The sequence below is a fragment of the Diospyros lotus genome, chromosome 14 (genome assembly GCF_014633365.1).
Source record: "Diospyros lotus cultivar Yz01 chromosome 14, ASM1463336v1, whole genome shotgun sequence".
Lineage (NCBI taxonomy): Eukaryota > Viridiplantae > Streptophyta > Magnoliopsida > Ericales > Ebenaceae > Diospyros > Diospyros lotus.
Genome location: NC_068351.1, coordinates 13,259,450 through 13,285,040, shown reverse-complemented (window position 1 = coordinate 13,285,040; position 25,591 = coordinate 13,259,450). Strand labels below are relative to the sequence as shown.

At 33.2% G+C, this 25,591-nt stretch overlaps 2 protein-coding genes across 3 annotated transcripts; one reads left to right on the top strand and one right to left on the bottom strand.

The window, feature by feature from the left end:
• The first annotated feature begins 6,463 nt into the window (after positions 1-6,463).
• On the top strand, positions 6,464-7,815 carry LOC127790518 (thioredoxin-like 3-1, chloroplastic). 2 transcript variants are annotated; one of them, XM_052320064.1, is made up of 6 exons: positions 6,464-6,973; positions 7,102-7,176; positions 7,286-7,352; positions 7,450-7,467; positions 7,570-7,676; positions 7,762-7,815. In XM_052320064.1, exons 1-5 carry the CDS (start codon positions 6,657-6,659, stop codon positions 7,666-7,668), a joined length of 576 nt encoding a protein of 191 aa, XP_052176024.1. In that variant the 5' UTR covers positions 6,464-6,656; the 3' UTR covers positions 7,669-7,676; positions 7,762-7,815. The 2 variants fall into 2 exon arrangements, with proteins under 2 accessions (XP_052176024.1, XP_052176023.1); XM_052320063.1 differs by having other exon boundaries at positions 6,465-6,973; positions 7,570-7,815.
• Positions 7,816-11,161: 3,346 nt separating this feature from the next.
• LOC127790517 (uncharacterized) lies at positions 11,162-15,914 on the bottom strand. Its single transcript, XM_052320062.1, has 3 exons — positions 14,842-15,914; positions 11,584-11,663; positions 11,162-11,472 (listed from the first exon to the last, which is right to left on the bottom strand). Exons 1-3 carry the CDS (start codon positions 15,703-15,705, stop codon positions 11,379-11,381), a joined length of 1,038 nt encoding a protein of 345 aa, XP_052176022.1. The 5' UTR covers positions 15,706-15,914; the 3' UTR covers positions 11,162-11,378.
• Positions 15,915-25,591: the final 9,677 nt, after the last annotated feature.

Below are 25,591 nucleotides of genomic sequence, written 5' to 3'. Positions count from 1 at the left end.
AAATTTTAAAAATTTTGAAGTGTAAATATAATTCTAGAAAGTTTAAAAAAATATATTATAAATATAATTTATGCAATTTAATAACCGATGAGGCTTCCAGATCTGCTGATTCGCGCACCCGTAGAAAGATTATTGGTGTTTGGAGGTTGGCAGTTCAATTCTAAGGTGCAGCACTTAGAATTATTACTGGGATTAATATCATCGGTGTGCGCATAAAGGGAGGGTGGAGGTGTCGAGCGTTTAATTTTGGAGCATATACTAAATTTAAGGACGTAATTCCATAGCTAAAAAAAGAAAATAAAAAAAAACTTTAGCGACAGAATAAATCCATCACTATAAAAACATAAAAATTAAAAACTTTAGCAATGAAATAAATTTGTCGCAAAAAAAAGAAAAAAGAAAATAAAAAAATTTGTAATTTCAAACCTTAATTTTTACACTTTAAAAAATATGTAAAAAATTGAAATTTTTTTATAAAATGTGAAATTCAAACTTTAATTTATGAACTAAATTTATATTTTTTACTCAATTTAATTAAATATATTTTTTTCATTGTGATAAATCAAACTTTTCATTATTTTAATTACATCTATGTACTTGTATTTTTCTTTTTACATATTAAAATAAAGTGGTTAAATTAAATTAAAAATATAGATATAAAAATAAATTTAACTTAAAAATATAAATAAATAAATGTAATTAAAAAACAAAAAATTCAAATGACTGTAAAAAAAAACCATAATAGTACATAAATAAAAATTTAGATGTGCCTCGTATATTCATACATTTTTTTAAAGATATTGATTTTCATTATTGAGTAATATGTTATTCTTTAGCGGATACTTATCTTTTTAAATGAATAATATGCAGATAGAATAAAAATAATATCCACGATATTCAGATGATATATTTCACTTGTTTTAAATTTCATCATTAATTATATGATGTCACCCTATATAATTCAGGAGTTTACATAGAAACTTAGTAATGTTGTTGAAATTAATTTTTAATAAAATATTAATAAAAATTTAATGTAAAATTTATAAAATATTTAAATTAAATTTAAAATTTGATTTAAAAATAAAAACTTTACTAGTTAAATATATAATTTATAAAAATTTCAATTAAATTCAAAATTAGTAAGGGAATATTCTATTTTTAAGTTGTAAATTAATAAAATATGAAATTACAAATTAAATTCAAAATGAGTTTTCAAACATATTTTGAAAATAAGTTTTAAAAATATTGGGGTGCAAATGTAATTCTGGAAATTTTAAACAAAAATACAGTAAAAATATTTTATGCGCATAAAAAATAAAGGAGACATTCAGATCAGCTGGTAGCGCATATAAAGTCTTTTTTGCTACTATATTATATCTATATTTTTTTACTCATTTAAACAATAATATAAATTTTATTCTTTAATCAATGAAATGATATTCAACTTTATCTTAAAGAAAGCACTTTTAAATAGATGATTATTCATTTTGTTTTCCTCTTAAGAGACTTATCATATCCACAAAATAGACTTTCTAACAATAATACTAGATGATACAATCTCCCACAATACTTGTAGGACCTCCTACAAAAAAAATTGCTTCAATCAAAAGAGAGAATATGAAAATTAAACTTCTAAGTTACAATATCTCTCAATTGATATAAGATTTAGAAAATAAATAATAATAATGAATGCAACAATAGCCTTGAGAAAATTTTTGTCAATTTAAAGCATGAGAGATAAAATATAAGCACTTGTAAGTTAGAACACTTATAATAAATGTTCTCTAACTCCATAATTAATGCTGCATCATCCAAGTATTTATAATTGACGATTGAACTATTGAAGAGTGTTGAGCTGCATTAAATGCACTTGTTAAAAATAATTTTTAGTTTAAATAATATATATAATTTAAAATTAAAAATTAATTTATCAAATAATTTATATAATTATTATTTATAACATAAAACTATTGAAGATTTAAAAATTAAAAGATTAATCTTGACCTCCCATTTTAAAATTAAAAATAAACCTACAAACTATTGAAAAATATTTTAATTAAAAAATAATGTATTCCCTTCGTTGTTCTTCAAGTACTTTTTAGTGTTTTATTTTTATTACTTTTTTTTTCTTATTTTTTTATCTCTTATACTTATTTTTTCTAATTAATGTGAAGTCATAAAAATTAAATATCTATAAAAGAACTATATTAATTTTATTAGTTAAAAAATATATATTAATTTAAAAAAAATATTATTTAGTGACGAACAATCACCCTATACTAATTCTCCATCTGCGATGGGTGATTGTCCGTCACAGATGATTGTTGATTTTAGTTTTCTCCTAAAAGACTTATTATTTTTAGTTTACAAAATATATATAATTTAAAATTATAAATTAATTAGTAAAATATTTTATAAAATTATTATTATTTATAACTATTGTGGAAGAACACTTACAAAACAGAGAGTCAGTACAAATAATAATAAAAAATCAAAATATCGAAAAACAAGAACACAAAAAGCATAAATATAGAACTTCTTGTAAGGCGATTCAAGGCTTAGATCTGAGTTGGTCCAGATCGTATCACTCAGGTAACGCCAAACGACTAAGGCCACCAAACCATAGATAAGACCCAAAATCCCAAGAACCGAAACTCCCAAATGCTCAAACCCTCTCGCCGAGTGACAACTCTTGCCAAGAAACCACTCAAAGGTCACTCACCAAACGATCCACCAAGGAACAGAGAGCACCACTCACAAAGAAGATAGAATCAACAATAGTAGTTCGAGATCTTACCTTAGAAAGAGCTGTCGAGTAATATAAATAGGGATAACCGACCGATCAACCATGGAGTTCGCAAGGAAAGGAAGACCACTGTCATGGAAAGAGAGATCGGGCCGAAAAAAGAAAGTGAGCCTCACAAAGATCGGTCATCAAAGGAAATAATCGAGCAAACAAAGAGAGAGAGGGAGAATTGACCGTCAATAAAGGGCAACGGAGAATAACAATAGCCATTTTATATGACATCCCTAGGGCAAGGCAAACAAGTGAGTGGACTTGGGCTTTGGCTTTCTTAAACCTTGAGCAAATAGGCTTAGCCAATTTCTTCTCCAAAGGCTTAACTAAGGGGTTTATGGCTTGACTTCTAAATGGGCTACCAATGAGTGAAACTTTGGAAGATATTTTAATCCCGATCTGAAACCTATGAAGATAAACTCGAGAACTTGTCATAGCCTTGGGCCTCATTAGGAATCATAAACCAACAAATCTCCACCTGATTCCTAATGAGGCCAGCACACACAAACAGCAGGCAACAAGTACATACAACAGAATGCAAATCATGCAACAAATGCATAAGCAATTATCAAGTAACCTTACCAATGTTAAGAAGATCGAGGCAACTTCTAAATTTAGCCACAAGCAAAATTTTAGTCCCCATATAAGCAGGATTATATTCAGAAAATATTTTTTCCAATCTAATAATGTTTTGAGACACAATATTACGAATAAAATGCAATTTCACATCGATATGTTTAGTGTGTTCGTGAAAGACATGATTTTTACATAAGTGAATTGCATATTGATTATCAGAGAAAACAATCACATTTTCATTAAGTATACACAGTTCATTAAGCAATTTCTTAAAACCACAAGGCTTCCTTAATAGCCTCTGTAGCAGCAATGTATTCGGACTCGCTAGTAGAGAGGGCAACTATATGTTGAAGTTGAGACTTCCAACTAATGCATGATCTACACAAAGTGAATACATAGGATGATGTGGACTTCCTATTATCTCTGTTACCAACATAGTCTGAATCAGTAAACTCCTTTAGTCTCACACTATCAAAAAATGCTCATATATCATGGTGTAGAGACAAGGGTCAGAATATGCAGAGGGGATACTGAACCGTTTAAAATTACAATGGGACTGCATCAAGATTCTACACTAAGTCCATATTTGTTTTTTTTAGTAATGAATGAACTCACTAAACACATTCAGACAAAAGTGACATAGTGTATGCTATTCGCACATGACATAGTATTGGTTGATGAAACAAAAGAGAGAATGAACATTAAGCTTGAGTTGTGAAAAAATAATTTAGAATATAAGGGATTTAGATTAAGTAAAAGGGAAACAAAATATATGGAATGTAAATTTAGTAAGAATGCAAGAGTGGAGTATGTTATAATAAAATTGGAAGATCAAATCTTACATAGAAAATACCATTTTCGATATTTGGGACCAGTGATTCAAAAAGATGGAGAAATTCACGAGAATGTCATGCATAGAATTAAAGCAGGTTGGCTAAAATGAAGAATGCATCGAGGTGATATGTGATGGTAAAATCCCATTAAAACTGAAAGGAAAATTTTATAGAACAGCTATAAGAGTAGTCTTATTATATGGCTTAGAATGTTTGGTAGTCAAATACCAGCATGAGCAAAAGACGAGCGTAGCGGAGATAAGAATGCTAAGATGGATGTGCGGATGTACAAGAAAAGATAAAATTAGAAATGAGATTATTTATAATAAGGTAGGAGTAGTGTCAATCGATGAAAAAATGAGAGAGACTAGAGTAAGATGGTTTGGTCATGTGAGAATGAGACCAAGAGACGCTCCTGTGAAGAAAGTTGATGAAATAAAACAATTAGTCAAAAAAATAGATAGAGGCAGACTCAATAAAACTTTGGAAAAGACATTAAAGTTTGATATAGGCCTAAATAAAGATATGACAAAAGACAGAAATACATAGAAGTCTAGAATTCATATAGCCGACCCTACATAGTGGAATAAAGGCTGAATATGTTGTTGTATTCGTTCGCAAAATCTTTTGCAGTTTTAAAATAATTTTATTCATTGATAATAAATATATAATATTTTATTACATTTTATCAACTAATAAAATTTATCTTAAAATTAAGAATAATACATCTTGCCCCAAAAAAATATATATATTTTTATTAAAATTTAATATTTACACTTATAATAATAATAATTATTATTAATATTATTATTATTATAATTAAATTAAATATATGGGCTACTAATATTGACAATGGTTTGGTTTGGTTTCGATTTTTGTCAAAACCATAATCAAACCAAACTTAAACTACTAAAACCAAAACCAAACCATTACTCATTAGTTTTAAAAATTAAAAACCATAATCAAACCATTCGATTCCAGTTCGGTCTTGGTTTTAACCATAATTTTTTTAGTTTGATCCATAATCTCTAACTAGATTTTATTTTTTTTAAATATTTAATTAGTTATTTTTATTAATAATTATTTGATTGATAAAATAAAATAATTTAATATTAGGTTTTATTTTTATTTGTTAATTACTTTATAAATGTTAAATACTTTATATATTTGTAATGCATTAGTTAAAATACTTGTAAAAAAATACATTAGTCAATATATATATTATGTGTATATATAATATATTAAATAAATAAATATATTATATATATATATATTCGGTTCAGGTTCGATTCGAATTTTGGTTTTAATTTAGTGAAAACTATAACCAAATCATACTCATTGAAACAGTGTTCGATTTTTTCCTAAATCAAATTATTACCTAATCAAACAATTTTTAACTGCGTTAACCTATGAAGCACGGAAACGGCAAAAATGTCTCGAAAACGTTTTTGGGCCGTTTCTGTAAATTGCGAAACGTTCTGGGGCCGTTTTGCAATTTACAGAAAATTGTAGGAAACGTGTTTCCAACTGGAAACGCGTTTCCGACAATTGCGGTGAAGCAATCGCTTGCAAAGGGGAAGATGAGGTCGTCACTCACCAGATCTACAACGGCCACCAAGAGGCTAGGCGGGGGCCAGATCAGAGGATGTAGCGACGAGAGAAGTGAGGCGGCGGTCGACAGAGAGAGATGAGAGGCGACGATCGGCAGGGAGGGCGAGAGACAAGACAGATTGGTGGTGAGAGGCAAGGCAGCGGCGAATCGATGTGTCGACGACTCAACATTAGGCAGTTGGCGACGAGGTGGTGAGATGGGTCAGCGATGAGGCAGGTTTACGGCCAGAGCAGCGAACTCGAGTCGCGGCGGCAACAATTGCTCCAGCTTCAACAAATGGCTGCAGCCATTTGATTAGGGTTTGCAACACTTATAATAATATTTATAGTATATAAATTATAAATTAATTTTATATACATCCTTATTTATTTTATTCTAATACTTATATTTTTAATTATTTTTCACATATTCCCCTATATTTTTTAAATTTACAGTTTACCTCGCGTTTCCGTTTCCTATCTTTTTGAAAAAATGCCGTTTTCCCGTTTTCGTTTCCTATCGGAAACGTTTCCCGTTTCCGTTTCCGTGCAACCTAGGCGTTAACCAATTCGATTTCAGTTTGGTTATCCACGATTTCAGTTGCAATTGGCATCCCAATGGCCCACGTGCTTTTCCCTCCCTATTTGCAATTCCCAGCCCAAGTTCTGGATAAGCCTCCCTCTCACCATTCTTTCTGGAATTCTCTCTGCGACCAAACAAAATAGTGCAATACGTCCAATCCAATCCACGGAGGCCGAATTCAAGAACCGACGGCTAACGAGAGAACGAAAGAAAGAAAACTGTTGGTTTCCGAGGCTAAATATCTTATCTGCTTTGGGGGGAGAGAGAGAGAGAGAGGATGTCTGTTTTGGCACCAAATTCGCAGGTTCTATGCAGAGAATTCTACCATCAGATTCAGATTCAGAGGGACCAAACCCAGCAATCTTGGTTCAGCGGCAACTGTTCGGTGCTGCTAAAATCTTATGGGTTGGGCTTTGATCGGAAAGGAGGAGAGCGGAAGAAGATGGCGCAGAGGAGAGATTTGAAAGCCAGCGCGTTTTGGCAGGACTCTTCTAGACCCACAACAATTGAGATGGAACCCATTCTGGACTCTGATCAGCTCGATCAGATTCTCCTCAAATCCAAAGACCTCTCTCAACCCATTATCATTGACTGGTCTCTCTCTCTCTCTCTCTCTCTATAACATTCGCCATTATCATCTTGCTATTGAATACGATGATTTTTTAGTGTACTTGTGATGCGTGGTTGTCGTTTGTTGTATACGGTCCGTTAATTGATGATAGGATGGCTTCTTGGTGCCGAAAGTGCATATATTTGAAGCCTAAATTGGAGAAATTAGCAGCGGAGTTTGATCCCAAGTAAGTGACGTGTAATTTCTATTATCATGATGTTAAGACCCGCCTTAGGAAATAATAATTTTGCATTTAGGCCTGTCGTCGTCTAATGTGGTGTTTTTTCTTGCACCAGAATGAAATTTTATTGTGTGGATGTAAACAAAGTCCCTCAAGCTCTAGTGAAGCGAGGAAACATTTCTGTAAGTTGGGAGTTACAACCGATTGGTTCTTGTTGGTCATATTTTTGGGTTTGGGCTTTGGATTAATGGGGTCATGTCGTCTTGTGTTTTTGAACAGAAAATGCCAACGATCCAGGTGAGTACAAACGCTCTCTAACTTCCCTGAAAGATTGATTAATCGAGCAAGGAAATAGGGGAGGAGATGGATTGACATTTGGGAAAATGAATTGAACTGCAGCTGTGGAAGGACGGAGAGATGAAAGAAGAAGTGATAGGGGGGCACAAGGCATGGCTTGTCTTGGATGAAGTCAGGGAAATGATTCACAAGTTTGTATGATCTCCTTCGTAAGCATATATTTTCAGCTGTCTCTGCCTTGTTCATAACCACAGCTTTTTTGCTCTATTCAATACCGTAGTGACGTTTGTACAGGAGGCGTGAACTTGGGCTTCTTCTTATCTAATATGAGCACAATATTCGTTATTATTTTTTAGATAAAAACGCATAATAATCCCATGGTCACCATCCTTTAAATATGCACATGACACACCCAGTGTGTGATGGATTCCCAACCAGAATTCAAATCTCTCGGGCAGCATATTTCTTTTACATGCTTGTTTCCATGAACAATTGGTTGACCGAAGATGTAGTTACGTCAGTACTTGCGCATATTTCTTTTCTTGGCACATATAATTGAGATTATGTTTATTAGCATTCCAAGTTGACAGGTTTCAAAGGAGATATTTCACAAAAAGAAATCCTCAACTTTCAAACCATTTTAATTGACTTAGTTCCTCCTTCAAGTTGGCTGTGAAACTATTAGTGTTTATCTGAATAAAACCTTTTCAGACTTTAACTGGTAATAACTTATGGTAAGAGATTATAATAAAAAGAGGGAAGACTTGGTTTAGGCAGACCAAATTCAAGCCATCATTACATTGACAAGTCTCAGTAATCATTCATCAGATGGTGCTTAAATTGACATGACAAAAGGGACCTGATACAAGAAGCATATGACAGGAGGGCAAGAAAGATTACACTAGAAAAATGTGCAACCATATCCTGGCGACACCTGAATTCAAGCACCAGATGAAGAAGAAGGGGAAAATAAACCCTAGAAATTATGCCAAGCTTGCATTGACTAGAAAAAGGCAGTATAATGTTGTAGTCACGGTCATACTTCACCTTGCCATTCATTTTATTGAATTCCACAATATGGGGCTCTTCCTTGATTCTTGAATGAAACAAAGAATGAAACAAGGAAACAAGGAACCTACAATCGCATGTCCTATTTGTAACTTATGATCTATAGAGATCAAACGTATGTTACATAAACTCAACATACAGGAGGAGTTTAAGCATTGTTGTGTGTGTGTGTGTGTGTACAGAAATCCTTCATTTAGAAGTCCCAGAATTTCAAAATCTATGAGCAAAACTTCTAGGTTGTGCCCATGATAGACTTCAGTACTCTAATACATTATACCATATGTATGGGGACTGGTTCTCTGGTATAAGTTCTTTAAATAAAAGAACATAGTTCAGACTTAACAGGTTGTCATGATAGACTTACAATGCTCTAATACATAGTCATCCCTTGTTACCTTTTTTTTTTTTTTCCCTAATGACATTTTTCGAATTAATAAATGAAATAGTCAAGATAAAAATAAAAACATTTCAAATTTTTATCAGATTATATTTTTTAAAATGTATTAGGAAACATGTGAGTTATTTTTCTTATTTGTAAGGGTTAGGATACATTTATCTATAAAATTCCAAATAAAAAATAACGTAATTTTTTTTCAATGATTATCATATAAATTTAACAAATATAATAAAAAATACTTTTATCTGAAATACTTTTTATATCTCACTTTTTCTATCACATATCTTAATTAAAAAATACTACCTTAATAAAAAAGTAACATCTAAAAAAAACATACAAGTAAATAGTCAAGAGATGAGTAAAAGGTCTTTCACACTTCTCTTTGTTTGGAGGGGAGGGGCAACTCTTTTCTTTGTTTGGGAGAGTTCCGCAATGAAAAGGGAGTTCATTTAGGACGACCGGGGGGAGGTATCCCCTAAAATAGGAAGGATTATTCTACTTTGCCCGAATTAGTTGACGTATGAGATGACTAAAAATATCAAATGTCAAAAATATCATTACCTTGAAAACACCGTACACACGTTTAAATAAAATCCGGGTGGATTTCATCTATGATGAAATCCGCCAAAGTAAACTGGGCAGACTTCAACTGTGTTGAAGTCCACCGGGCGGATTTCATTGTGGGCGGACTTCAACATCCGCACAACAATTTTTCGGTAAATCTGTGCGTCAACCTTTTTCGGGCACTGTAACACGGCTCAAATAGGAAAAGCATTAATAAACATATTTTTGTATTTTAGAAAAAATTATACATGGTACCATTTGTGACAATTGCAAAAACTATTTCTGATGTTTGAAAACATACTTAAAATTTAATGCTATGTCACAAATTTCCCCCTACCATTAAAATCAAAAATAACAAAATACCCTAATAACATACCCCCCCCCCCCCCTCTTCTTTAAGGGTAAAATGGTCATTTTAACCTTTGTTTAAGGGCAGAAAAGGTTATTGATTGCCATTTCCAAAAAGTTAGGGGTGGTTCTTGCAGTTAAACCAAACCTTAAGGGCAGGTATTGCAATTTTCCCTTAATTTTATTATTTTGCACTTTTTAAACTAATAGTATTTAAAAAATGAAGAGTATAATGGTTATTTTTACTGTTATTACCTTATCATTCCATCTCCTTCCATTCTCTATTTAAATAAAAGCAAAGCTATGTTATTCTCCTTTAAGTTCCATACTTCCCAAAAATGAGAGTTACAACCTTAATTTTAGTTCCCTTATCCCTCTGTTCCATTCTATTATGTACAGTTTTTGTCCCCTACCCCCCCCCCCCCCCCCCACCCCTCTGCAAAACAACGAGCAAGGTGACACGTGAGCAGAAACCACAGCAAAGTCTTCATCTGTACTCACTGCCACTAATGAATTTGTTGTGAATATATGCACCCTTCTGCCTAAAGATGCCAATATCCCTCTCAACCGTAAGCTACCACCCGTGCCTCTAAATATTTTCTTGACTATTATACATCCCATATTTCGTTTACTTCCTCCCCTATATATCACCATCACTAGACCTAGACCATATTTTACAATTTGATTATTCCATTCAAAAAAAAGATATAAGTCACAATAACTTCCATGTTTCTTAAATGTTTAATATACCAACCACAAAAATGCCTTGCAAGAAATTATATGACATTCATGTATGCATACAGAAATTTTCTGGATTATATCATACAAGGAGGCCACAAATTGTCAATCTCCAATAGAAGAACCACTAGCATAGGACTGGCTTCCCACCCAACTAAAAACATCCTCACAGCACCAATATAAACCATGATTAGCTAACTACATAAAAAAATGATTGTACACCTTCAATAAGTTATACTTGAGGTAAGAACCAAATTCACTTCAGCAGCAATTGGAAATGCACTTTAAAGCCATGAAGTATTAACACGCATATGGGGTAAGTCAGAAAGGAGTGGAAGAAGCTGTAGGGCAAAAGCTAGAGAAAGGTTACAGATATTCAGAGTAAACTCCTTAACATTACATGGGATATAATACTAGTATAGAAAATATGATCAAGAATAAAAATGACAAGAGAGCCAGAATTCATGTAGTTGAAACCCCCCCCCCCCCTTTTTTTTTTTTCTCCCCCCAGTAGGATTAGCACTTGAGATTATGATAATAGCACATCTTAAAAAATAGTCCAGGTAAAAAACCATGATATGCATAAAGTTCAAACTTTGAGACTAAAAAAGTTTATTCTGAAACACAAGAATTAAGGTCAGACAAAAGCAATTTTTGACAGCATTAGGGGAAAGGCAACAACACACACATGATTTGATTCAATTAATTGAATCACGACATTCAACCCATGGCTTTAAACTGGATCAAATACAAATCGCAATGATTCTACACTTTAACAAGAAGAAAACTAGGAAACTTATAATCCAAAACCAAAAACTGCACGTATCTTGTGGAAAATAAGATCCCGCCAGCCCCTCTCAGTGTTCTCCACCACAGTTGCGTTCCCATATCTGCATTGGCAGGTGATGTATAGTTAAACATTACTACTCAATTACGGTTTTATAATTAATCAAGGACTACATAACTTAAAAAAAAATCAACTACTAAAGATTAGAAATAACCTGTCCTCCTCTGGAACATCAGTATGTGTCAGCTTAACAACAGTAATTCCTGGTTCAGGTTCGTCAAATGCAAGCCGCACCTTTAACCAAAAATACCAAGCATTAGTAAAGCAAGCATAATCACTATAACAAAGATTTCTCACTAGTCTATTGTTCACTCAATGGGTTTATATCTTTATACAATCAATATTGAATTAATTCTTATCAAAAAAATAAATATGCAATTATTCATTATCTCATCCCTTTCAATCTATTTTGCACCTGATCATGCATGCATTACAAAACATTCACCTTACATGTACTAAATTGTATGAGGAACATATTCAACTGGATAACGCAAGGCCAAAGATGCCATAATTCCTTAACAAATCTAAATCCAAACATGAAACAATTTGCCATTATTGTTTCAGGTCCTCATCTAATTAGGACTATGCCATATAACAGAATGAAAACCAAGGATCTAGAGGTCATACCATTACACCACAGCCACTAGCAGGGGAAGGCTTAACAGAGTTGAGAACACATGTAACTATTTTCCCATACGGATCTTGCCAGGAGCATTATCATCTGAATATGATACTCCACCTACAAGGCACCTCATGATCAAGAAATCCCCCTTTCTTTATGTTTTTATTTTTATAACTATGATCAAGTAATACTCACTTTAGAAAATATGTAATTATTCAGTTTTGAATATTCTATTTGAGTGTACAGTTTGTTATAATTTTATCCCTAGGATATTTCTTTCCCAACTGCCTTGTTATAATTTTATCCCTATGGAGCGGTTACATCCGTCAAATTTACAGCCTTTAAGTATTCCTTCAACTGTTAACAACAAATAGTTAATTGTCTATTCTAGAAGGAAGAAAGATCAAGGACATGCAGAAGAACAAGCACAACTAACCATGAAGCTGAACCAAATTCAATTCCAAAAGGGACACAAAAAGGTAACACTGTTTCTAATTCTGAAGAGGTGAATTTAGATGATCACGATCTACCAATTGCCCAAAGAAAAGGTGTAAGGTCCTGCACAAAGTATCCCATCTGCAATTTCCTATCTTACAAGAGGTTGTCCCCAAAATACCATGCTTTTTACTACTAAACTCTCAGATATTCAGGTTCCTAATAATAAACAATAAGCTCTCCAGATACCTGAATGAAAGCAAGCTGTAAATGAAGAAATTAAAGCACTTGAAAAGAATGGAACTTGGGATATAGTCAATTTGCCTCCTGGAAAGAATCCAGTTGGATGCAAATGGATTTTTACCATTAAGCACAAAGCAGATGGAAGTGTTGAAAGGTTCAAAGCCTGATTAGTTGCTAAAGGTTTCAAGCAGGGTTATGGTATTGACTATCAAGAGACTTTTTCTCCTGTTGCTAAATTAAATATAATTCAAGTACTTTTATCTCTTGCAATGAATCATGACTGAAAATTAGATCAATTAGATATCAAGAATGATTTTCTCAATGGAGATTTAGAAGAGGAGGTGTACATGGAGATACTTGCAGGCCTTGAGGATCAAACAAAGTCTATAAGTTAAAGAAATCTCTTTATGGTCTTAAACAATCTCCTAGAGCTTGGTTTGATAGATTTACTAAAGCAGTAAAGAAGTTTGGTTATTCACAATGTCAGTTTGATCATACTTTGTTTATAAACAATTCTCCTAATGGAAAAATATCCATTATTATTGTGTATGTGGATGATATAATCCTGATAGGAGATCATGACGAGGAGATTAGCAAACTCAAGAGGTTTCTTGCAAATGAATTTGAAGTCAAAAAATAGGGGAATCTGAAATATTTTCTTGGGATGGAAATTGTAAGATCCAAGACAAGTATTGTAGTTTCTCAACATAAGTATGTTCTTGATCTACTTAAAGAAACTGGAATGCTTGGATGCAAACCTTCACATCCTCCAACGGAGATTGTAACTAAAGATAGAGAGGAAAGGAAAGATGCTCCTACTGACAAAGGAAGATATCAAAGACTGGTTGGAAGACTTATCTATCACATACAAGACCTGATATTAGTTTTGCAGTAAGTGTAGCTAGTCAATTTATGAACAACCCCACTTAAGAGCACATGAATCGATTGTATCACATTTTGAGATACCTAAAGAAAACTCTCGCGGAAGGTCTATAACTTTAAGAAGACTAAGAAGATGAATATTGAGATATTCATTGATGTAGATTGGGCTGATTCTATTACTGACCGCATGTCAACTTCTAGATATTGTACTTATGTATGGGAAAACTTGGTAACTTGGAGCAACAAGAAGCAAATAGTTGTGGCCCAAAGTAGTGCAGAAGCTGAATTTTGAGCAATGGTTCATGGAATATTCGAAGGAATGTGGTTAAAGCGATTGCTTCTTGAACTTAAAATTGTATCAGATGATCAAATTAACATATTGTGTGATAATCAAGCTGCTATAAGCATAGCTAAAAATCCAATTCATCATGATTGAACTAAACATGTGGAGATAGACAGGCACTTCATAAAAGAAAAAGTTGAAGATGGAACTATCAATATTCCTACATACCTACTGCACTTCAAATTGCAGACATTCTAACCAAGGCTCTACCAAAGACCAAATTTGAGGATATGAGATCCAAGCTGGGTTTACTTAACATTTACAACCCAGCTTGAGGGGAAGTGCAAAAAATATGTAATTATTCAGTTTTGAATATTTTATTTGAGTGTACAGTTTATTACAATTGTATCCCTAGGATATTTCTTTTCCACCTGCCTTGTTCGGTAGTTTCTAAGACATAACCGACTCCTATGGAATGATTGCATCTATACCATACATATGACTTTGTCAATTTTAAATGAAGCTATGTTGTTTTTCTGTCAAAAACTACACTCACAAATACATATATTACTATTTACGAATGAATGAAGAACAGTAAATGACCAAAGAGAATTGCAAAATCATATATGTCAGGATATAACTAGGGGTAATGCTAAAGACAATGGTTAAGGTGCAGTAAATACACATTGTTTTCAAACAATGTATATTTATTACACTTTGTTTTACAGTCCAGTGTTTTTAAACTGAAAATAAGCAGAAAAGACGTATTTATTACACTTTGGATATCATTACCCTATTAATAATGATCCACAACTCCACATCTAGATTTCTGTCTGGTGTCCGTTCAAACCTCACATGATCAAGTAGCCAACAACCAATGCAAAACTCATCATATTAAACAAACATGCAAATATGTAAAAAGAGCGTGTAAGAAGTAAGGTGCTTACCGTAGATATAATTCCATCAGGCCAGCTGCCAAACCTCCACCTCTGCACAATCAACTTCCCCTCCTGCAACTCCACATTGGTCCCAGTTACAGAACCATCAAATATGCTGAACTCTCCACCCACCTCCTTGCTTATCCTCGCATAACTCTGAGTAAACCCCTTCCACCTATTCTCATCCATCAAGATCTCAAATAAGTCCCTCGCTCTACAACTGAACTTCTCCGTCAAAGATATCGTCTTGAATCCCTCCTTCACCTTCTTCTTCTTCTTCTCCTCCTTCACAGGCGGAGGCGCCGCCTCGGACACCGCCGCGCCCGCAGCCTTCTTGACAGGCTTCTTCGTCTCCAACTCCTCCTTGGCCGGACCGCCCTTGGCCATGGCGTCCATATAAGCCCTGACCTGCTCCGCAACAAAGGGTTTTCCCTTCTCCAAGAAAGCCTCCTTCAGAGTCTTCCCGATCGGCCCCTCTTCCTTGAAAGAAACCCTAATTTCGGGATCCTCCCCAGCATTTTCGTCAGAAATATACGGAATCTCTACGAGCCCATCCGACGCCAGCAGCGTTTTGCCCTCGGAATCCTTGGCGTGGCCTTCCCAGGACAAAGTAACGGCGAGTTCGTATCCAGGTATGATCTTGCCCTTGCGAATGTTAACGTAGGCCTCACCCTCGACCTTGTCGAGCTTCTTGGTCTTGATGTAGATATTGGCCTCGCCTTCGAGAAGCGTCTTGTCGGAAAGGAGTTTGGAGAGGAAGTTTCGAGACCATTCGAGACAGTCGGTCTCTGCCCAGTGCCAGTTATGGACGTTGGTGCCGTCGGCTCGCTCCTCCACGATCCACCGCTTGTCGCCTTCGCCGTACTTCGCCATTGGAGCAGCTGCCAAGAGTGAGAGTGAAAAGCGGGAAAGATAATGCGTGATTTGTGTGGGTATGGTTAGGGATTCGAGAGAGCGAGGGGGGAGACGAAAATGGAGGCCTTTAGAGAGAGAAAAAGAGAGAGAGAGAGAGAGTTAGGGTACGCTGCAATCTGGAGGGTTCTGAAATGGAAGCGTCTAGAATTTTGGAGCTCAAATATTCTTGGAAATTCTAAAAACACTACCGCGAACGTAACGTAAACTAGCTAACAGTTAAATACAAGAAACGCTTTAGAATCCTCTAGAAATTCTTTTTTAATTTGTTTCTCTATTCTAAATTTTTTTTTTTTTTAAAAAAAAAGCCTAATAATTTAAGCTTAATTTAGCCCGTGACAACGAAGATCGGCAAGCTTTGAAATCTAGTTGATGACTGAGCATTTGGGTCACATGACAGGCAGGCAGCACCCTCTAGCGTGCTGCCTCAACGTGCAAATGCAACCTCACCCTTTTTGGTGAGGTTGCCTTTTAATGCCTCAAACAATGTGTAATTTTTATCAAATTATACTTTTATCTTTCGTGAAATAACTACAAAATATATATTATTCATTATTTTTCAAATCTTTTAGTCATTTTACTATTTTAACTTACCAAACTCTTATACTAATCAAACTTATCCTTTCTCACCTTATATTATGGCCAAATTGGCTCGGAGATGACTATAAAAGTTAGTAGTAGTGTAAGGCAACTACAAGGACAATGACAATTAAAGGCGAATTCAAGGGTTAAAGTTTGTGTTAGCTCTCTTCAAATCCATCTGTTAATAGAATAATAAGGATAACAAACTCATTTGACTATTAATTTTATATATATATATATATAGGGACTGAGGTTGACACGGGTTGAAACCATGCTTGCCTCCTCTCCTTTCACTTTCCCCTATATTCGCCCATAATGAAAACTAAACTTCAAAACTATTGAATTTGGCTACAGACGAGGATGATCATGTCTAAGGTGATGCCACCAAACAAAGTTAGGTGGCGCATCAATCAGAAAAAATAATAAATGAGATTTGCTTGAGAAATCCTAGCTTTTATGTGTGACACTGACCATTGCAATTTGAGGGTTTGAGACCTTTGGGTTTTAGGTTAGGTTAGATTGAGTGCTAGCATAACATGGGTGGATCATGTGGGTGGGTTGGGGTTAATTATATATGTCTACAATTATATGTTTACAAAAATATAACATCAGTCGAGTGTTAACACATATAATATATGTTTATAAGAATATATATATATAAGTTTATACAAACATATAAATAATATATATGTATTAATGGGCATTGCAGGGATGTCAAATGCCATTCCTACCCCACCTCGAACTAAAATTAGTTGGAAAAAATCCAACCCCAATCAATGACCACTGATCATCGCCCCCAATTGTTAGTGCCTTAATATTAGATATAGATTACACTAGTATGCATAATAGGGATTAATGATGTATTTTTATAAATTAATAAATAATTATATCTTTATTCATAACATTCCTTTTATATATGAATGAGTCCATATATATCCTAATAAAGATTATATTCTTAACTTGTTAAGAATATGTGACAAAGATTTTTAATTCAGAATTTCTTAAAATGATTTTCAATTCTCAGATTTTTCAAAAGGGGAATATGGTTAACCGATTACGAACAACACATAGATTATTACCATTTATTAGTATGAGAATCTAATGATAATGGATCATGAGTCACATGAATAAGATGCAGATAGTAGATATACGGGTAGATATTAGTTGAACGTCTAATGAATGTAATGCCTATAACAGATCGCATGGCTAAAAGAATTAATGATATATTATTGATTTTTCGATTGTGTAACTGATCCTCAAACTAGAGATAACATGGTTGTCTTGTATACTGGTGTCGAAAATTTGTCATTGAGCGGAATCATCCAGAATAAGAGGTGGGAATACTCTCTGTGTAGTCTACGTGCAGTAATGTATAAAGGTATGCGATTGCTGATGGGATGCATTGGCCTCTAGTATGAGGCGAACATTCTGTGCAATCATAGTTGGTTTGTGATTGTCTGAACCCCTAGCCGAGTGCACATAATCGGAAATAAGTTTTCAATGTCAGTAGTTCTGATGTATCATCTTGATCACACCACACTACATATTGGCATAACTACTGAGTTTTGTGAGTTTAATCAATTTACAGCGCTCTCACTTGGTCGGCATGTTATTCAATGAAAGGATTATAGTATATGATAGTCGAAAACCCAAATAGGTTTATAAGAAATATTGACTTCATGCCATTAGGATAGTCCTGAATCTATGTTAGAGGAAACTTATGATCTTTCGAGATCCTTTAGGGAGATAGAGAGATCCTTATAGTAGATTGAAGTATTCGATCAGCGTCAAAGAATTTAACGTGTCCCGATTGCTACATGGATATGAACCTAAGAGGTCACACGCATACTAGGTAATGCATTGGATTAGTGATCCATCGTTGTTAATGTGTTTTTCATCATTAAGGAGTTGATGGATGTTGTTAAAAGTTAATAAAATGATCAACGAACTATCAATAGTTAGTAGTGGGAGACCATTAAGAGTTAATGGGAACCGTTAAGAGTTAACGGGAGGTCTTGGTTTCCATTAAGAGTTAGTGGAAAGGCTATTAAAAGTTAATGGTAGGCCTTGATGTAATAAACCAAAAAGTTGAAATGGAAGTCACAAAGGAATCAACTGTTTCTTTAGGCTGGTCAATCGTTTTGCTCAAGTGGGCCAAAAATAGTCGACCAATTCCCGTAACAATCGACAACCTTGTGAGCGAAATTTCACCATCGTGCATTCGTCTTATGTTGCTACTTTAATTATGCTCATTGTAGAGCATTAAATAAGGAGATATAGGCAAGGGATTAAAAGAAAGAGAAAAAAGGAGAATTGCTCTCTCACGCAAGCAATCGTCCACTTCTTCTTCTCCTTTCTCTCGTGGTGTTTTTTCTTCTTCTTGCTCGAGAATCCATCCCCCATCTTCTCCTTACTCTCTCATTCTTTTTATTGATCCTTTGTCGTAAGACGACTAGCTTACATCCAAAAGAACAAACCCACAACCTTGGTTCACCTTCATTGAGATAGACTAATACATGTCCATCGAAGGGTTTTGGTACGACTTAGGTGTGAACTGACTTAGTCCTTTGAATTTGTGAGGGATGGCTAGTTATTTGAGAAAACAAGTTTCGAGAGCTATCTAAGGTGGTTTGTGGGAGCTTCATAGGAGGCCGAGAGCTATCTAAGGTGGTTTGTGGGAGCTTCATAGGAGGCCGAGAGCTATGATCCAAAGGTGCATCAGACAATCGATAGTTTCTTTTTCCATTGAGGTATATGATACTTAACCCCCTATGGTTGGATGTTCTTATTTGCATATAGTTGTTATATATTGAGTCTTGCAAGGGTTTTTTTGTATGCTTCCACTACTTATATGTTGTGTTTTTGAAAATGCTTTGAAAGCTCGTACCATCTCTTACATGATCCACCAAGTGCTAGCGTATTCTTTCACCAACTAGGGCGAGTTGGAGCATGGTCTCATATGTACAAGTCATTTTACTAACCTTGTAAGAGGTATTAATATTATTTTGCTTTTGATGATATTTTAATGATAAAAAAACTTTATATCTTTTGAAATTGAAAATGAAATATCTTTTATATATTAGAAAATTGAAATTAAAAATTTCAAACAATGCCAAAAGATAAATTTATTTTCACAATATGCTTTCAATGTATGCAAAATCTTTTGTGGCATGAAGTTTAAATTGAACAATAATATCATGATCTTCAAGAATTTTTGTTTGAAATAAAATATGATTTAGAGTGTGTTTCAAACTATTTTGCAAATGATAAAATACTCATTTAAAAATAACAAGGCAAAACTGTCGACATTTATCTTCAAGAAGTTGATCGTTTTGTGCCTTTGTGTTATGGGCTAATGAAAGCAAGTTAAAATTTTCTACTTCTTGTCAAAAAGAGTCAACCATTTTTGATCTTATGCAAAAAGAAGTTAAATGTTCTTGTGAATTGTCGACATGACAAATTTTCGCTCTCAATATTTTTCAGGTAAGTTTAAAATGAGTTGACTGTCACTATATAATGCTAACATTTTCTCAAAAGTATCAACTTATTGTCAAAATAGTTGACTAGTTTTCTAAAGAAGCCGACCTCTTTTAAAAAGAAGTCGAATGTTTGCCTAGAGTTGTGTGTTGTTTTCAAATTTGTCAATGGAAACAATTGATCTATTTGAAAAACTGTAGACAGTTTCTTCACTAACATTTTTAAATGGCTAGTTTTTACAAGCATTAGATGCTCCCAACAACTCTTGAAATGGTTAATGAATTCAAAGCACGGGAAAAACCCAAAAATACCAGCTCAATGATGCATTGAAGAAGGTTACCAAGTGATAAAAAGTTTCAAGCATTCTTATCCTTCTTTCAAGTGCTCAATATTTCTCTCAAATAAGGCTATGTATCATTTGTAACATCTTGTTAAAACCTTATTATATTTTTTTCAGAGAGACATTGTAATTGAGAGGTTCAACTCTCAGATCTTCTCAATTGTATAATTTGTTGTGTTTCCTAGTGGTTTTGCTAAAGAACTTACTTGAGTGTAAGTAGGAGATTGTAATTTCTTAGCCAATTGCTAAAGAGCCTACTTGATTTCAAGGAGAAACTTTTAGTGGATTTAAAAAATCTCCAATGAGTTGTTGGAGGAGTAGACATAAGCGGATCATCGATCCACAATAAATCTGTGTTTATTTCATTCTTTACTTTCAATTTTCAAGCTTAGCAAATCTTGATCTATACTCACTATTTCATAGCACAAAAAACCAGTTTCAAGCAAAATATTTGTAAAACTCAATTTATTTTTAAAATACCTAATTCACCCCCTCTTAGATATGTGGTGACATAAGTATGGCAATCCAACAATTAACACCCATAAACACCATGGAAGCTAGACTTGCAAAAGATCATTTTCTTCATCTTCTTTTTCAACTTCACATTTAACCTACCAAAAACTAATATCACCCGCACTCTTTCTTTACAAATATTTACTTAGCCATTCATTCTACTTTTCAGGAGCCTTTGAACATTTGGACGTTTTTGCCCTAATTTGATTATTAACTTAAGCTTCAAATGGTCTTTCAAGGCAAGCTATTGAGTAGTCTTGATGAGTTGTTTTGTAGACAACAATTCTATTTATATTAGTTGATCCATTGCAATTGAAATCGAATCCCTAGACCAAAGACATTACCATTTTCCAGGTTGTAAGAATTTATTCATGCACAATTTTCGCGACATTGATTGGCACCATCTGTGGAACTATATTGGATCCCTTATATATAGACTTCATACTCTAAGACCTCATTTGATAACATTTAGTTGGAAAAGAAAATATTTTTTTACTTGCATAAAAAACAAAAACCAACCCCCTAGATAGAATTTTCTATGAAAAATAGACCAAAACATGCTTTAATAGTTGTATTGTGAAATTTAATTCCATAAAAAATGTAGTATGTCAAATAACAAAGATGGTATTCAATTTTTTGAATGTAATATTTTTCATAAAATTTTCATGCTATCAAACGGATCTAATTGAGAGTTTGTGTTAGGGAGGAAAAGTCCCATTTCTTGTTATGATTGTGAACACTTTTTGCACAACAACAAAGTCTCACCCTAAATAGGCAATCCCCATGCATGGCTCATAAAGATATCAACCTCTTCCTTGAGAAAAATAGTCGTGAACCAAATGTATACGATACAAACCCAAATCGACAAGTTACCTTAGATCATCCAAGCACACGATACAAACCCAGATGGACAAGTTACATTAAATCGTCCAAGTACTTATTAACCTCCAAAGGAATATGTTTGGGAGTCAAGGATTTGAGGGTCAACGGTCCTTAGGAGAAAGACACAACTACAAAACTCAATTGCACTAGAGTAATAGGAATAGCTCTTTGCTAGGCCATGAAAGAAAGACCTTGGATAAGCACTCGTTTTGTAATTCTGATCTAAAGGAATATGTTTGGGAGTCAAGGATTTCTAGTAAAAAGTGAAAAAAAAACATGAGTTTTTTTTAAATAATTAATACTACTTAGTTTAAATATTTTTGACATGGGATTGAATTGCACATTGAAGTCAGTAATTTCTCTCAAACAATCATTAAATGTCTAACTATTAAATTTATATTGAAAATACCATCCAATATAATTTACAACACTTACAAAATAAGTTTAATTATTCCTTCATGCATCATCCCACAATAGAATAAGGCACACCCAAACACTAATTAACTTAGTTCATACAATCATTAAAAATAAAATTTAACCATAAAAATAACCAACTATTGGATAAATTAAGTATGTGACAAAGCTCTTAGCATGCCTTGTCATTTAAAGTCTCTTCTTTCTCACTTGAAAATAATGGAGATACATCCATGAGTTTCAACAAGTAAATCCAAAGGCACAAAATATGAAATGTAACTCCTAAACCACTTTCTCCATATTTTTAGGATCTCAATGACCATGGGTGTCCATCCTTCAAGAGTTAGCACTATTTGGTTTTTTACTCTTTAAAGATTTTCAATGCATCAATCTCTAAAACCCCTTGGTCATTCTTGTCTTAGATCCCGAATGCGTGGCTCCAACATGTTCCCATGACATTTATGTAAATCAAAAGAGTCAATAATGCATTCAACAAACAAACCAATAATATGTCATGCAAACTATGCTCTATGCATTATAAAATGGGGGTGGAAGAGTTATAGATATGCGGATTAAAGCCACAAATCTCCCCAAAATAGTGTGGTCTTAACCTATTTCAAGAGTTCTTAATCCCAACAAAACACATATATATGTTAACTTTTAATTCATTGGTTTGAATTAGCACTAATTAGAGATCAATAAAACTCTCTTAGTAAAGAGACCAAACAACCATTGTTCAAGCTTCCAAGAACGCCATCAAATGGTTGTTTTGCCTTTGATGATGAAAACTTTTATATATTTGACATTTGAAAATGAATTATATTTTATTTTTAAAAATTAAAAATGATCAATCAAATCAATGCCAAAGAATATATATATGCTTTCAATATATGCAAAATCTTTTACATTTGTTTTGAAATCAAATTTATTTGTTAGAGTGTGACATAATTATTTCACACCTTATACACTCGATTATATCCCAAGACAAAACTGTCGACCATGTTAGTGAACTCTTGATCGTTTTGTGTCTTTGAGTTTTAGACTGTCAAAGTAAAGTAAAACTGTCGACTGGTTTGTTAAAACTGTTAATCGTATCATTTTTTGTCTTTTAACAAAAATAGTCAACCATTCTCTTAAACTATTGACATGGCAAATTTCAAGTTTTTGTTCTTTTTACTTAAGTTCAAAAACTGTCAACCATCACTGTATAAATTCGACTTGTTGTTAAAATAGTTGACCATTTTTCTAAAGAAGTCAACTGTTTACCTAAAGCTATAATGTGTTTTAGTTTTTTTGAAGAAAATTATCAACCGATTTGGCAAAACTGTTGACTATTTCTTTAGTGATATATTTAATGGCTAGTTTTTGTAAGCTCTAAATGTCTCCAACAGCTATTATAACGGGTAGTATCTTCAATGCTCAAGAAAAATTTATAAATATTAGTCCAATGATAAACTAAAAGGGCTAATAAAGTGATAAGAGCTTGTAAGTGTTTTCATTCTTTTCAATAGTGTTTATAATTTCAATTTTTCTTTCAACCAAGTCTATTTATCTTTTGTATCTTCTTGTTTAAACTTTGTTATAATTTTTAGAGAGATATTTGCAACTAAGAGTGATAATTCTTATATTATTCTCTTTGTAATTTGTGTTATATTTCCTAACAATTGTGCTAGAGGGCCTATTTTAGTATAAATGAGAGGTTATAAATTCCTAATTGTTTTATTAGAGAACCTACTTGGTTAAGTAAAAGACTATAATAGATTTTAAAATCTCTAATAAGGAGTTAGAGTAATGGAGTAGGTTGGGTTGAACTGAACCATTCTAAATTCCTTGTGCCTCTTGTATATTTTGATTGATTCTTTCTTATTTATATTTCATTATTTTCATATTTATCTTTATAACCTTCACAATTTTTTTAAAAATTTATAAATACACAATTCAACCCGCCCCCGCTTTTTGAGTATGAGGTGGTGCCATTGATTATTCAAATCCAACACAAACCTTCTCTAACCTCGCATCCACTTTCCTAAGAGTTGGAAGACCAACTCAAAAGCCATAACTCTTATTTATAGATCCCTTAAAATTGACCCCAATATGTTTCTTCAAAAACTTATTTACTACTGAGGTAAATATTCAAATTTTTCATTTTAAATTCTTCCAATTTAGGGAAATCACATACCTTTTTATTTCAAAATCTAAATCATTATAAAAAGTGTAGAAATTGAACTAACCATGCTTCTGATCATATAAAACTATAAATTTGAAAGGGTGGTGCTGGCTTATGCAGCAGCCTTAAGGTCTTAATATATATATACACATATATACACAGGCACTACCAACTGATATTTTGCCTTTGATATAATTTTGATGATGAAAAATAATTGTATTTTGATAATGAAATAAAGTTAAGAGAGTTCAATGTTAAAAAATTTTATAATTCAAATATTCTTTTTTCATGTTATCATTTATCGATTCAATTTTTATAAAAAGAATAGTCGACTATGTGTTTGTGTTCTGTTGACTATATCTATGGATAGTCAACTATGTGTATTAGTGTTGTTAATTATGTCTGTCAATAGTCGACTATGTGCCTGAGGATAGTTAACTATATTTAGCTTCTGTCGACTATCATGTAAGGATAGTCGACTATAATTTTTCTTTTGTCAACTATGTTTGTATTTTCAAAATCTTTTTCATATTTTTGCATCTGTCGACTATGTCTTAGTTTTACTTGAAAATATAGTCGACTATGCATTATCTTCTGTCAATTATTTCTTTTCGCAGAAAGCTTCCAACGGCTAGTTTTTCAAATCCCAACGGTCACAAACAGCTACATATCTCTTCAATCTTTTGGGAAGTCTATATATACAACTCAAGGAGGATCAAGAGATGCCTAATGGATGGGAATGAAAAGATTTGAGCTTACTGTTATTCTCATTTGTATTTAAATCGTCTGTGCATTATTTTTCTCTCTTCAAGGCTTTGATCTAAATCTATACACATTCATTTAAGCCTTGTTTAATCTCGAGAGACATTGTAACTAAGAGATTCATCTCTTAGATTATCTCCAATTATACATTTCTTGTATTTCTTAACTTGTGTAGCTAGAGGGCCCATTTGTTTGGGAGGTTTGTAAATTTCCTAATCGAGGACTAGAGGACCTACTCGGGTTAAGTAGAGGGTTGATAGTGGATGATTTTAAAAATCCTTAGTGAGAAGCTAAGGTAGTGGATTAGGGTTGGGTTAAGCCGAACTACTATAAATTCTTGTATTCATCTCTTGCTTGTGTTTTTATTTCATTTATTATTTCAAGCATTTCAATAATCCTTACTTGTATCGAATTTTCCATCAAAATGATTTAAAGTTATATCAAGTTTTTAAATAACCAATTTCCCCCCCTTTTGGTGTGTGCCATAGCACCTACCCGTTCTAACACCAACTAGGCACACACAATCCTTGTGCAAGTCATAAATTGTCTAAAACTAATTTAGTGTAGAAAAGGTATTAAATTAAAATGAAAAAAAGATAAAAAAAAAATCTAAATGGATGTATGCATAGATTAAGTGTAAGACAATGCTAAAAATGGAAAGGGAACTTCCAATATTGAGCTAAAAACTTCTAATTTCACTTATTATAATT

Coding starts and splice junctions, on each gene's coding strand:
- LOC127790518 (XM_052320064.1), top strand. CDS start 6,657: ATGTCTGTTTTGGCACCAAATTCGCAGGTTCTATGCAGAGAATTCTAC. Junction 6,974..7,101: donor CAACCCATTATCATTGACTG/GTCTCTCTCTCT, acceptor AATTGATGATAG/GATGGCTTCTTGGTGCCGAA. Junction 7,177..7,285: donor GCAGCGGAGTTTGATCCCAA/GTAAGTGACGTG, acceptor TTCTTGCACCAG/AATGAAATTTTATTGTGTGG.
- LOC127790517 (XM_052320062.1), bottom strand. CDS start 15,705: ATGGCGAAGTACGGCGAAGGCGACAAGCGGTGGATCGTGGAGGAGCGA. Junction 11,664..14,841: donor CTGATGGAATTATATCTACG/GTAAGCACCTTA, acceptor TTTTGGTTAAAG/GTGCGGCTTGCATTTGACGA. Junction 11,473..11,583: donor GATGTTCCAGAGGAGGACAG/GTTATTTCTAAT, acceptor CTGCCAATGCAG/ATATGGGAACGCAACTGTGG.